This window comes from Aspergillus homomorphus (genome assembly GCF_003184865.1).
Source record: "Aspergillus homomorphus CBS 101889 unplaced genomic scaffold BO97scaffold_16, whole genome shotgun sequence".
Classification (NCBI taxonomy): Eukaryota; Fungi; Ascomycota; class Eurotiomycetes; order Eurotiales; family Aspergillaceae; genus Aspergillus; species Aspergillus homomorphus.
This window is the reverse complement of record NW_020291902.1, coordinates 617706-631292: the sequence shown is the minus strand read 5'-3', so window position 1 is coordinate 631292 and position 13587 is coordinate 617706. Positions and strand designations below refer to the sequence as shown.

Sequence of the window (13587 nt, the reverse complement as noted above, 5' to 3'; positions counted from 1 at the left end):
GATGTCTGTATACAGGCAGTTTTGTGGGCGTGGTGGTGGTTGATGGGGTGGCCGACTCGCTTACGTGGCCGACTCGCTTACCGATTACGTTAGTTGCGCGCTGTTATTGGCTTTCCGGGTCTCGTATTCCATCCATGCCATCTACTATGGGAGAAGGCTGGACTCCACTCAGTATTTACTCTTCAATATACCATGAATATAACAGTGACTTGATCTGATATGGTAGCACGCAGTAAGGGCTGCGCACTCTGCGTGCAACGTCGAGTCAGGGTTAGTATGCTTCCTTCGAGATACAATAGCATCCACTAACCGTTATAGTGCGACCAACGGCAGCCTGGATGCGCGAAATGCGAGGCCTATGGGAAGCCCTGTCCCGGATATGGGCCTCGCTTCAAGTTCGTTGCCGGGAAGCCATATCGCTCTCAGCGCCGTCTAAAGTCAACCTCCGAACAGAATGGCTCATCCCCGGACTCACTTGCACTGGTCGACTCCCGGACTGTGCTTCAACTTACAGGCGAGCCGGGCAGCTGCTCGTCCATCGCCCCGGCTGCTATGAATGTGACACAGTGCCTCGACATTCTGATTCAGGAAATCTCCAAGCCGTTTCCTGTAACCTCGGGGCATGTTACTTCTCGCTTGTTCGGTTCGCTCCCCACGGTTTATGGACGCAATAGGACCTTGGATTCGACAATAAGGTCCTTTACAGCGCATCACATTGGCAATATGACGAGTGATAAGCGAGCAGTGCAATACGCGAGACAGGTGTATATTGAGTCTCTGTATCGGTTGCGGGTTTCATTGAACAACCCCCGTGAATGCTATTCGTCCGAAGTGTTCTGCGCTGTAATGATTCTGTGCCTATACGAGGTGAGTCGCATGTCATCTTCCGTCACAGCAAGTCTAATAATCAGAAGCTGTTTACCAATACCCACGAGACGGATGCCTGGATGAAACATGCCAAAGGGTTGAGTCAGCTGGTGGAGCTGAGAGGAGCAGCTCGTTTCCAGAGTGACTTCGACCATGTGCTTCTCAAAGCCTCCCGAGGTTTGATCGTGATGTACTCTCTCTTTTCGGGCGAACGTTGCTTCCTAGCTTCGAATGAATGGCATACCGTGATGATACAGCACCCGAATACAGGCTTGGGCGCTGATCTTGCGCGCCTGGTCGAACAATTCTTCGTCTTCTTCACTTTCGCACCTAGTCTCGTGCACCAGCTATACGACCTCAAAGATGCAGATCATACTCAGCCGGACATAGTCGCAAAAGCGGATGAGTTGCTCGCTCGCGCCTTAGCCATGCAGCGGAAGCTGCTCGCATGGTTCGCCGAGTTCTCCGCAGTCACGCCAGTCCCAGTTGAAACTCGATCTTCGACAGGTGATGCGCGCTTTCCAATCGTGCTCTATTACTCAGATGAAAGCTCCGCATCTATGTTCTGCGGATATTACTCTTACATGGTCATTATACACGAGATATTGAGGGTCTGTGGATATCCTGGCCAGCACGCTACCACCGTTGTTTATTTCCGGGACCAGATCTGCATGTCGGTTGAGTATAATGCCCGGGGCCTGCTGGGTCCGAACCGCATGGGCTTCCCGTTCAAAGTAGCCTGGGAAGTTGCCGATCCTGCCACTAAGGCTTGGATTCAGGTTTGCTTGGAAAGGCTCTCGAATGTCTACGCAGCCGTGCATCCACAGAACCTCGGATGAGACGAACATAATTCTACACTAAGGCAGATGACATTGGTACCTCAATCACGGCTTCAAACTAGTGACATTAAATACCATCATGCTGGCTATTGCTCTTCAGGCTTCTGAGTCAGTCCGAGCTTGGGTCACAGGCCAGAAGGGCTCTGCTACGGCACGAGCCAACAGCAGAATGATAACAACGAAAACCTCCATCACTAGTCCCATGCCCACCATGATACCCTCGCTGCCGTCCATTGGGCTGAACTTCTGTGGCCCAAACTCCCCTAGCAGGAAAAATGCCACTCTGACCATTAGAAAAGGAAGAGCGCCCATCACAATCAACACACAGCTTAGTCCGGCAGCTGAGAGAATGGAACGGTAGACAACCGCCAGCCACATCACAAGGCCACACACGAACCAGAATGTGGCGACGAACACGGCTGCTCCTGCATACATGCAGTCACGAATGCCAGTACACTCCCCCACTACCACCACGTCTAAGGAAAGTATGACTGGAAATCTGAAGAAATGCAGGAGAAATCGGATATGCTTGGGGTAACGGGAATTGCCGGGGCCAGTGCGACCTGCTTGTCCACTAAAGCACGGTAGCGCTGTCAGTCCTGTGCATGTCTGATCTTCCATATGTCTACTCAGCATACCTTCGGAGGAGCACGAGGCTCACTTCAAACAACAGAGGCGAAAGACCAATGCTTTCCAGGACGGATTCTGCTATGAGCATCGGCTGGTTTGGACTGGGGTTTGAGATCACCATGGCCGAACCGGCGATTCGGACTGGAACAACTGGGTTAGTGTCTGCTGTAGGCACAGGGCGATGTACGTACTCTGGGCCAATAGGCCTAGAAGCCCCCACCAGGAATAGAAGAAGCACCGTGCAGGTCGCTTCCGTTGTCTATGGTGCCAGTAGAGCCATTCCTGGTTATACCGCATGATAAATTGGGCCAGCTGGATGACTGAGAAGATGACAACTTCAACCATGGCAATGTATTTCTTTCCTGGAGAGATGAAGGCAGTGTTGGTGTCATCGTGAGACATCTTATGAATTGGCTACTAGGTCAAGGTGGAAGCAATGAAGTATAAAGGTGTTCGAGGTATAGAACAGTTTCAGGACATGGTAGTGCAGACGCAACAATGGCGCATTCGACCAGGCTATATATACTGGATCCATCTTGACTAAACAGCTCAGTCCTCCCTCTCATCATAAAGAGCTTCTTCGGTCTGTGTGAATGCTCAGGTAGCATAGCCATGGCCTTCCTCGTGCTTGGTGGAGAGCTCGCGATAAGTGACCCATTTGGGGTTAGCGCATACTGTCATGTTCGTCTACTAGAAACCCTGCGAAGTCTCCAGTCGGCTACGCTCGGAGCTGTCTGCCGGCGGCGACACATTGTGCCTGTGCGCATGCTATCATGCCTCTTGGAATGAGTCACAAGCTTACTTAACCGAGTGCAAATTCAGTCGAAATTTGCATTTTAGATGGGAAGGCTGATGCCAATCTTCAGAGAACTCGGTCGACTCTGAAGTAGCTCGGAGCTTCCATTCTTCCTGGTCGTTTCCTCTCGATGACCGGAAGCATTTGACCAGACTACTAATTAGTAAGAATGAAGACTGTTGACATCCATGATGATTTCTACACCCAGAGAATGCTTCTTCAGCTCCTCGTATACAGCTCCTTGCCTCAGGCCATCTACCTCGGCGCTTGTACTGTACATCACAAGCATACTGCAACATGATTGGCTCTGAGAACGTGACCTAGCCCCTCCCCCAAAGCGGTAAGGCTCATGCCTGTGGTGTCAATACTTACTGCCAACCTTCCTCCGTTTCTCCTCCGCTGCATTTGAAATCCATTGACTATCCATTTCCAACCCATTCCTGCGTCGCTCTCTTCGGGCATTCATGCCTCACCCCTCCCTTTGATATCCCCGTATACCTCGCTCCCCAATTGACCTCTTGACCTTTCTTTCCATTATTTTCGTCATGTTTCGCTCCGCAGCTCGAGTTGTCGCCCGCGCGCCCGCTGTCCCAGCCCGTGGCGCGGCCAGCAGACGATTGATAAACACTTCTCCCATTGACACCAAACCGAGGACTTGGAAGGGCAGCATCTTTCGTCTGGGTTTGGCCGCTGGTGCAATCTACTACTACAACACCAGTCCCGTCTTTGCGCAAGATCCGAAATGTACGTCTTGTCCGCTGTTCCGACAATTTTCTCCCAAAGCTTGCTTGGTCATCGTTCCGGCGGGATCAGTTCAGAGCTCTGAGTCGTCACTTTGAGAATTGGGAAGAGTTTGAAGTTGGTTAACAATGTGCACACAGTCTCTTTCCGCTCTCAACCTCAGCCTAATGTTGTCGCCGAAGAACCTTTCCCGACTCTCGACTCCGTGAAGCCCAAGATCCGTGAGCAGAAGGCTCCCACCCCCAGTGCTACGCCTGCCGCACCCCAGCCACCTTCCGAACCCACCCAGATCGATCCCGCGGAGCTTGAGGAACAGGCCGGTCACGAAGCTGCGTTCAATGAGGAGACTGGCGAGATCAATTGGGACTGCCCGTGCCTCGGTGGAATGGCCCACGGGCCTTGCGGAGAGGACTTCAGGGCTGCTTTCAGCTGCTTTGTCTTCTCTACTGAGGAGCCCAAGGGAATTGACTGCATTGATAAGTTCCAGTATGGAAGGCTTTCTTCCGTCGAGTTCGGCTCGTCACTAACGGTACCCTAGGGCCATGCAAAACTGCTTCAGACAATACCCTGAAGTCTACGGTGCGGAGCTGGAAGACGATGAGGTCCCCGCTGAGGGACACACCGCCCCTGCCGCTTCTGGCGACGAGCAGCCCGTGAGCGCTGCTCAGATCGACGCTTCCTCTACCCCCGATGAGAAGCACGCCCACGCCAAGGAGGTCAGCGCCGAGACGAAGTCGCAGCTCGCGGAGAAGGGCGAGCTTCCCGAGAGCGACGAGCTGCTTCCCAAGGCCTGGCACAACACGGAGGCCAAGAACGAGGCCCCCGAGCACCAGAAGTAAGCGATTCGACCTATGAGTCTGTCATTATGCGAGATCACGAATCGGGATTGCAGCAAAGACATCGGCTGGGTGTGAAGTGAACGACCAAAGAGAGAAGAGTCACCGATAAGCGGGATCGGGCTGTGTATCATTATATGAATGTGTTTCTATATCTTATACCCCTACCCTCTCTTCCTTGTTCTCGTTCGCTTCCTGCGTGCATCGGCCTTGTCATCAGCTGGCCGCTCCAGCCATCCCGTCGTCCAATTCTGCCCATTATTGGGAATTGACGTTGCCCGTTCTCTTGTCATGTGTTCTGGAAACCACGCGTTATGCACCATCTCCTACTCATATCTTTTCTTTTTTTGTGTTGAGTACCTGTATCTAAAATCACTGTACTTGTATGATTTTCTTGTGTTGATGGTTATTTAGCAATTCCGGAAGAGAGAGACGGCATGGAATAGAGATAGATTACTGATTGGTTACTTTGTGATCTAGCTGAATGAGATGTTTCCAAATTGTGCCTCATCTCTTGAATTGTCTTGTGTTTGGATAGAAACTAGAGTGCAGTAAGGAATCATTCTCACCAAACTTAGAGCCTCAAGCAACCCCCCATATCTGTCTTATTCTCTACCACTCGAATAGTACCACGATGAAGAAAGTGTGCTTAGAAGTCAAAACTTTGCTTCTATCCACATAATCTGAAACCTGATTTATAGTGCGGGATATTTTGTCCATCGACGGACGAATCCGAGTCCCGCCGGGCAAAATACATTATAGACCTAATCAGGACTAGCGCGTCTGCGTCGCGTCTTCCCCCACGCGTCAAGTCCCTCTATCAACCATCTAGACCAACCAACCAATTCAAGCAAATCAGATGGAGATAGCGCCATCTTAAAGTCCACTATCTCAATCTCTTTCTTCTCCTCCAGTGTACCCCATTGTCCCATCCTACAATAATCCAACCAACCAACCCAACTATCCCAATTAGATGACGACTTCCCCTCCACCGATCCCCTCCTCATTCGACCCAGCCATCCACCTTCACTCCGACCCCGACCTAGACTCCGACCCAGCCTTCCTCGAATTCGAACACCAACAACAACCCAACCATTACCACTACCAGCAACAACAGCAGCAGCAGCAGCAACAGCACCCACTCTCCCAAACCTTCTCCGACGACCTCGAGGCATTGCACCTGCAACGCCAGGACCAGGCGCGCAACAGGGTTGTCATCCAGCACCGCGCGTGGAATCTCTCGGATGTGTTCCGGAGCGACGAGGACATAAGGCCCGGTAATTACTTTCTTTTTTCTTTCTTCCTTGCCCTGCGACGCTGTTGCTTGAGCAATTGAGCGATATAGTTATTTTTTTGGTGGAAGAACGGTTGGGATTGATTCGTTTGCTAAAGACGAGCGTCTCGGAGATAATAGACACCCCCTCGAAGAAGAGAAGGTTGATCGATTCGCCTGCTTGGTTGCCCTCATCGCCGCCGACTGTTCATAGGATGCCGTTTATTTCGTCGCCCGCTGGGGCTGGAGCTGGGGGTGCTGGTGGTCAGGGTCATGGTGTTGGGGAGGGAGGGGTGGAGTCGCCTCCTCCTCATTCTGCGAGTGCGCTTGCGCGGGTGGAGATGCAGACGCAGAAGAGGAAGGTTGAGGATGGCGGGAATGCTGCTGCTGAGGTTAAGCGGCCGAGGATGATGGGTGGATTTTTGGATGAGGATGAGGAGGAGGATGATGCGGTCGATGATGATGAGATGGAGGCGTTTCGGGATGCGCAGATGGATGCCGGGGAGGGTCTTGGGGCTTGGGACGCCGCGCCTGCTGGGCCGTCGTCGGTGAAGCGGTTCGAGACGCAGTGGCAGGAGCAGCCAACCAAAACTGCCGAGTCCAAGGGGCCGAAAATCATGGGTGGGTTCTTGGATGATGACGACGACGACGATAATGACGAGGATGGGCTGGAAGCGCTACACGATGCGCAGTTCAAGTCTCAGTTCGAGATGCAGGAGCAGATCATCGAGCAGCCGCCTGTCGAATTACCTGCCATCCCGCGGCCGTCGCAGATTGCTCCGCAGCCGCAGCCGGAGCCGAGTAGCTCATTGCTGACGACGATGGCTCTGCCCTCGCGCCGACAAACAAGGTCGATCCAGATCAAGACCTGCTCCGGCAAGACGCATCATGTTGGTCTCAAGAAACCGGCAAGTAAGGTGTCTTACGAAAGATTGATAGCAGGCCGTTCAACTACTGCTCCTGGTCGAGCGCAGAAAGCTTACTATGGTATCGATATCCATCGGCTCCTTGACGAAGCTGCGAAAGAGGACATCGCTTCGCAGGAGGCCAGGTCGCGACCTACGCATACAGTACAGCCGTCGATCGAGCCCTCGCTTGATGCTGGCCACGGCAAGGCTAGTAAGCATGCCAAGGCGATGTGGACTGAGAAGTACCGCGCACGCAAATTCACGGAGTTGATTGGTGATGAGCGCACGCATCGACATGTTCTACGGTGGCTGAAGGGATGGGAGCCCATTGTCTTTCCCAACCTGGGCAGGTCGAAACCGAAGAAACCCATGCGAAACGATAAAGACGACGAAGAGCCGGCACACCGAAAAGTCCTGCTTCTGTGCGGCCCTCCTGGACTCGGAAAGACCACTCTCGCGCATGTCTGTGCTCGACAGGCGGGCTACGAGGTGCTCGAGATCAACGCTAGTGACGACCGGAGCAGAGATGTCGTCAAGGGTCGAATCAGGGACTCCCTCGGCACGGAGAACGTCAAGGGGATGAATGTCGAAGTCGGCGAGGACAAGGTACGCAAGGCTGGTCGGCCGGTTTGTGTGGTTGTGGATGAAGTGGACGGAGTCGTGAGCGGATCTGGTGGTAGTGGCGAGGGCGGCTTCATGAAGGCCTTGATTGACCTTGTGATGCTGGATCAAAAGAACTCCGCACGGAACGCCGAGAAGAACTCAAACCCTGGCAGGAAGAAGAAGGGTGACAACTTCCGCTTCTTACGTCCTCTTATCCTCGTCTGTAACGATGTCTACCACCCCAGTCTACGCCCGCTGAGAACAGCTTCCATTGCTGAGATTATTCATGTGCGTCAAGCACCGTTGGAAAATGTCGTTGCACGGATGAAAAAAGTGTTTACCATTGAAGGCATTCCAGCCGACAACGATGGCGTGAGACGTCTCTGTGAGGCATCCTGGGGCATTGCCAGGAGAAAGCAGATGGGCGTCAAAAGTAGTGGAACAGCTGAAGGTGACATCCGAAGTGTGCTCGTCGCGGCCGAGTGGGTGGCTCATAAGCTCCGGAGCGAATGTCCATCCACACTGAGGTTGACACGAAGCTGGCTGGAGCAGAAAGTCCTCAACGACAAGACAGGTGGTGGGTCGTTCTTCAAAGGCCTCAATCGCGGTGGAGTACGAGACCTCGTTGAGAGAGTCTTTACGGAAGGGGCTGGATTCGCCGACGCCCCCGTGGGTGTGGATTCCTTCCGAGACCCCTACGACGACTCTGCCAAAGTACCAGTCGGCGTTGCAGACTTGCGCAAGCGCCATGCAATCAACCGCCTTCGCGAGATGGTCGACGCCAGCGGCGAGCATGACCGCTGCGTGTCGGAGTGCTTTTCATCCTATCCCTTACAAACCTATCAAGACGACACCTTCCTCTCCAAACCCAACACAGCCTACGAATGGCTGCACTTCCACGACACCATCTCCTCTAAGGTCTTCTCTCACCAAGACTGGGAACTGAGCGCATACCTAAGCCAGCCCGTCCTGGCCTTCCACCATCTCTTCGCCTCGGCTCAGGGCAAAGCCAAAGCGCCCACGGACGCCGACAAAGACGCCACAGAAGAAGAGCACCCTTTCTCCGGGCCCATAGCCGACTTCGCCGCCTACGAAGCCCAGAAGCAGAACCGGGCCCTCCTCACCGAATTCCAATCTTCCTTCTCGGCACCGCTGAGCCGCCTCTTCCGCTCCACGGACTCCCTAGTCATCGACCTCATCCCCAACCTCATCAAGATGCTCTCCCCGGACGTGAAGCCCGTCGTCGTCCGCGGCAGCGGCGAGCAGAGGAGCGTGGCCAGCGTCCGCAAGGAGAGCGAGAGGGTCCTCGTGCAGGCCGCCGTGCGCGTCATGGCCGGTCTCGGCGTGCGATTCGAGAAAGTGCGCGTCGAGGGCGTAGGCGGTGCTCACGGTGGATGGGCCTATCGAATGGAACCGTACGTCCTTCTCTCCTTTCCAACCCTTCCCCCCCTCCTCCCTCTCCTCACAATAACTAACCTACCCCCAAAAAAAGACCCCTAGACACACTCATCACCTTCTCCCAACCCAAATCCGCCACCAACCCCAGCTCCTCCGCCGCCGCCCCCGTCCGCTACGCCGTCCGCCAAGTCCTCGACCAAGAATACCGCAAAGAGACCGCCCTCAAGAAATCCACCGACGGTCTCAAACTCGCCGGCAGCAAGACCACCCAGAAATCCTCCGCCGATACCGCGACATCCAAGAAATCCTTCAACGGCTTCAAGGATGGCGTTGCGGTCAAGCGCGACTTCTTTGGCCGGATCATTGAAGACAAGCCTGTCTCGCAAGCGGGCGAGGTCGACGAGGCGCAACGGAAGAACGCTGCCGCCGCGGCTCAGCAGACCGAGATGTCCATTAAGGCGGGGAGACGCGTTTGGGTGACGTATCATGATGGGTTTTCGAATGCGGTGCGGAAGCCGATTTCGATGGCGGAGTTGTTGGCTGATCTTTAGGTTTGAGCTTGCTTTGGGGGAGTAATGATTGTATGAAGGTTTTGAATTCGTGTATATATTGGTGTTAGTGGGTGGTTATATGTATGGGTAATGGTTGTAGTGGGATGGATGAATAGATCGAGCTAGATCTTACTTGTGCCCTTTATCTAGAAGTATTCCTTGGGGTGATGGTAGCTGAAACTATGCTGCTATTGGTATATACCTCGCCTAGCCACCACGTGCACATCTCATCTAATCACATCGTAAACCAGAAGAAGCATAAAACAAAGAAAAAAAAAAGGAATCATGATACAATGCCAAGCCAGACGTAATAAAAACAAACTCACAAACATATAAAATCCTCACCGACAACCCTAACTCAAGATCTAAACCTGCCCCTTCAACTTCTCCGTCAACTCCGGCACCTTCTCAAACAGATCCCCGATGAGCCCAACATCCGCAACCTGGAAGATCGGCGCATCGGCATCCTTATTGATCGCCGCGATGACCTTACTATCCTTCATACCAGCCAAATGCTGAATAGCCCCGGAGATACCGGCGCACAGGTACAGCTGGGGAGCAACGTTCTTGCCCGTCTGGCCGACCTGCAGACTGTTATCGGCGAAGCCGCTGTCGACGGCAGCGCGCGAGGCCCCGATGGCGGCGCCCAGCGTGTCGGCCAGCGGCACGATCACGCGGTCGAACTCCTCCTTCGACTTCAGGCCCCGTCCGCCCGACACCACCCGCGTCGCCGTCGCCAGGTCCGGCCGCTCCGACTTCGCCAGCTCCTCCGAGACCCATTCCGTTTGTGCCGGTGTCTTCGGGTCGCTGCCTTCGGTTACGGATGCGCTGCCGCCCGTGGTTTCCACGCCTTGGAACGAGGTGCCTCTCACCGTGAGGATCTTGATTGGGTCCGTGGATTGTACGGTTAGGATTGCGTTGCCGGCGTAGATGGGGCGGATGAAGGCTTTTTGTTTGGGGTTTGTTAGTTTTTTTTCTGTTGAAGGAAGGTTGGGGTGGTGGAGGGGATTTTTTTTTTTTTTTTCAGGTTGGCGCTCCGACACCGGAGTGATGATGATCAAGACAGGGAAGGAGGGAAACGTACTATCCTCGCTTTCAATCCCCGTGATATCCGACACTTGCTGCACATCCAACAGCGCAGCAACCCGCGGCAGCAGACTCTTGCCAAACGCAGAGTGGCCCGCGACCACGTGTGTGTATTCGCCTTTCTGGATGTTCTCGACCAGAAGAGGGGCGTAGTTCTCGGGGAGGCCCTGTCATAATCACATATAATTAGCCACAAACATTTCTTAGGCTCTTGGAATCGGTTGCAGGTGTGTGCTAATTCGTGGGCACTGAGGAGGGGAGGTATATGACTGCACCTACCTTCTCGTAGGCCTCGTTATCCACGGCCACGACCTTGTCCAGGCCCTTGATCTGAGCGGCCTCGGCTGCCGAGGTCGCCTTCACGTTGGCGCCGGCCACGAAGGCTGTGATGGGCCCGCCGAGTTTCTGGGCCGCGGCGATGGCGGACAGCGACGAGGCCTGGAGCTTGCCGTCGCGCTGTTCGAGCACGGCCAGGGTGGAGAGCAGGCGGGCGAGTGCCGAGGTGGTGATGGCTGTGCGGGAGGGGAGGATCTGGGCGCGCGCGGCGCGGAGCACCGAGTGTCTTGCTAGAGGGAGCATCTTGAAATAGTGGTCGAGTGAGTGGAGTGGAAATCAAAAGAGAGACACTTGAGGGAGGGGAAGATAGATGGAGGCGGAGGTGGGGAGGAAGTCTTTAAGGTAAGGCGGTGGATCAAATTGAAGGTTATCGTCGGACCGCCCAGTCACTTCTCTCACTCGCTCCGTCGCCGAACCCGACGGCTTCTTCGGCTACTTTGCTTGCTTCCTCGGTCGATCATATGCTAATTGATGGCAGACAAACTTGTACAGAACTTTTGCTTTTTATTTATTCGTCCAAGGGTATTTGAACAACACGCCCTGATATGATAGAAGAGAAAATAACTAGATATAAAGAATTGAACTAAGAGCAACAAGAAACGCAAGAAAAATAGAACACCGCCGGTAGACAAGAACAACCCATTGCTTATTCAGATACAAATCCGTTAGTTAAATCAAAACAACACCGTAGGTATAGACTTGATTGAGGTTCGAGCATAGGACGATTATGAAGTCGACTTTCTCTTCTTCTTGCCAGCACCGGCCTCGGCTTTCGTGGGCGCCGCTCCGTCTTCCAGCGCCTTGGCCTTCTGCTTCTGCAGCTTCTCTTTCCTTGCGGCCAGCGTCAAGGCGTCCTCGTCGTCCTCGGCGGCCTTGGCCTTCTTGGTCTTCTTGGGGGCCTCGATCTGCTTCTCCTCGTCGCCTGCGCTGATCTGCTTGCGCTTCTTGCCCGCAACGGCCTTGGTCGCCTCCTCAGCACCCTCCTCGAGAACATCACCCTCGTCAACCCAAAGCTCGCTGGCCAACCAGATGGGCATAGCCATGGTGTTGGCGCCCTTGATGTGCAGCGCCTTGATGTTGCGCCATCCCTTCGTCACGAACTTCTCCGTCATGCCCTTGACCACTGCGTCGACGTTCTCCGCCAGCTGCTCAGCGGTGAACTTGGACGAGCCGACCCGGATGGCGGCCGTGGTGGCCGGGGCCAGCTGCACGGGGGCGCAGTGCAGCGCCTTCTCAATCTCCTTGGCGACGATGGCCGGGGAGGCGAGGGAATTGGCGCCGTCCTCGACCTTCTTAGCCCGGGCGTTCTTCTTGACCTTCTTGCCGTCCTCCTTCTCGATGTTGGCGATGCGAACGGGGATGGGCCGCTTGCTGGACTTGTAGAAGATCTTGCCGAGGGTCTGGACCAGACGCATGACGATGCGGTCATCGGCCAGGAAGACATCGTGCTCTTGGAGCAGCTTCCGGCGGCTCTCGAAGCTCTTGTAGCGGGCCTGCAGCTTGGTGTATCCAATGACCCGGTCGATGCGCGAGCGCAGGCCCTCCGGGAAGGCAGGGTCGGCGACGGTGTTCTTGGCCGCGCGCTGCGGATCCGCGGTGATCAGGCAAATGCTGAGCGAGGGCGAGGCGTTCAGCGAGTGCGGGATGAGGATTTTGCCGGGCTTCAGGCGGTTCTTGTCCACGACGTGCTTCTTGGTCGTGAGAACGAGCCACACGGCCTCGTTGTTGAGCGGCGTGTCCTCCTCGCCATCCGAGTCCTCGTCGTTGTCGCCGATCAGCGTCTTCTTGGTCGCAGACTTCTCCTTCTCCACCTGCGTCGTCTTGATGTGCCGCAGGAGTGCGCTCGAGGCTTTCGAGACCTGTTACAACTTGAGCCGTTAGCTAAACCCCAGCCCCCCGTTGTGGTTGTTCGTAGCGTCGCGTGGGCTGTACGCACCTGGCTCTTGTCGAGCTGGTAAGGAGTTCCCTCAGTCACCTTGGTCGTCAATGCCGTCGAAGACCCCATTTTTGCAGTGTTGATATGGATTGTTGCGAAAATTCAATAGGGCTCGACTTCCGCGATAATCTAATGATAAAAAAAAATTCATGGGAAGGCGGTAGGCGTGTATTGCCGGTCTTGGCGTGGAGACTGCGCTTAGTCATTTCTATAATATCACACGGTCATGTGACCATTCATACTCGAACGGTAGATCCTCGTCCTCATTGCTCGTGACTCAGGAAAGAACACTAGATAAGCCTTCATTGTAGCAGGCCATGCTTTCTGAAGCAAGCGACTGAGATCTAATCTAATGATGAAGTTCACAGGTACTGGTTATACCCGGGTACCTTGCCTCATTTCCGTGACACCTGCGGGATGTGGAACAGACGCTTTGCAAGATGCGCTACGAGTTCCGCTATCTAGAATGACTATAGATGGCACACCTTGGCAATATACAGATAGCCTTGAGTATGAGTCGCTATTCAATGTTCCCGCATGCCCACTGCCTGATCATAAGCCACGAGGTGACGAAAACCCCTTAGGCGAAGACCAGCAGGGTTATTGCGGTATGAACGTGATGCCTCACAGGTTGGGCCTCACGACTTGTGACTGATCCCTTGCATGTTTCATAGTGAGAGCCTGAGAGCATTGTAAAGGGTTCCGGAAATGCACCCTCCCACCAGTGCACCGGCCAGGGATAGATAACTGCCGTCGTTCGTCGCAACTAGCGAGCACGTGAGGCAAT

General features: G+C 54.3%; 5 protein-coding genes across 5 annotated transcripts; 3 read left to right on the top strand and 2 right to left on the bottom strand.

The window, feature by feature from the left end:
• The first annotated feature begins 173 nt into the window (after positions 1 to 173).
• On the top strand, positions 174 to 1754 carry BO97DRAFT_56183 (Zn(II)2Cys6 transcription factor). Its single transcript, XM_025700905.1, has 3 exons — positions 174 to 270; positions 319 to 867; positions 915 to 1754. Exons 1-3 carry the CDS (start codon positions 220 to 222, stop codon positions 1704 to 1706), a joined length of 1392 nt encoding a protein of 463 aa, XP_025551969.1. The 5' UTR covers positions 174 to 219; the 3' UTR covers positions 1707 to 1754.
• A 48-nt stretch (positions 1755 to 1802) lies between these two features.
• On the bottom strand, positions 1803 to 2738 carry BO97DRAFT_344506 (uncharacterized protein; the record flags this gene model as incomplete). Its single annotated transcript, XM_025691737.1, has 3 exons — positions 1803 to 2280; positions 2345 to 2477; positions 2528 to 2738. 3 exons carry the CDS (start codon positions 2736 to 2738, stop codon positions 1803 to 1805), a joined length of 822 nt encoding a protein of 273 aa, XP_025551968.1.
• A 939-nt stretch (positions 2739 to 3677) lies between these two features.
• On the top strand, positions 3678 to 4979 carry BO97DRAFT_451532 (coiled-coil-helix-coiled-coil-helix domain-containing protein; the record flags this gene model as incomplete). The annotated part of the gene is made up of 3 exons (XM_025698985.1): positions 3678 to 3876; positions 4014 to 4359; positions 4412 to 4979. 3 exons carry the CDS (start codon positions 3678 to 3680, stop codon positions 4710 to 4712), a joined length of 846 nt encoding a protein of 281 aa, XP_025551967.1. The 3' UTR covers positions 4713 to 4979.
• A 667-nt stretch (positions 4980 to 5646) lies between these two features.
• On the top strand, positions 5647 to 9442 carry BO97DRAFT_389979 (putative sister chromatid cohesion factor (Chl12); the record flags this gene model as incomplete). The annotated part of the gene is made up of 4 exons (XM_025693740.1): positions 5647 to 5986; positions 6124 to 6260; positions 6546 to 8908; positions 8986 to 9442. The coding sequence occupies exons 1-4, from the start codon at positions 5683 to 5685 to the stop codon at positions 9440 to 9442; spliced, it is 3261 nt and encodes a 1086-aa protein (XP_025551966.1). The 5' UTR covers positions 5647 to 5682.
• A 365-nt stretch (positions 9443 to 9807) lies between these two features.
• On the bottom strand, positions 9808 to 12869 carry BO97DRAFT_434342 (uncharacterized protein; the record flags this gene model as incomplete). Its single annotated transcript, XM_025697670.1, has 5 exons — positions 9808 to 10388; positions 10527 to 10695; positions 10808 to 11094; positions 11625 to 12684; positions 12801 to 12869. The coding sequence occupies 5 exons, from the start codon at positions 12867 to 12869 to the stop codon at positions 9808 to 9810; spliced, it is 2166 nt and encodes a 721-aa protein (XP_025551965.1).
• Positions 12870 to 13587: the final 718 nt, after the last annotated feature.

Excerpts from the sequence above, each read along its gene's own strand:
- BO97DRAFT_56183 (XM_025700905.1), top strand. The coding sequence starts at position 220 with ATGGTAGCACGCAGTAAGGGCTGCGCACTCTGCGTGCAACGTCGAGTC. Across the intron at positions 271-318 it reads GCGTGCAACGTCGAGTCAGG|TGCGACCAACGGCAGCCTGG; the intron begins GTTAGTATGCTT and ends TAACCGTTATAG. Across the intron at positions 868-914 it reads TGATTCTGTGCCTATACGAG|CTGTTTACCAATACCCACGA; the intron begins GTGAGTCGCATG and ends AATAATCAGAAG.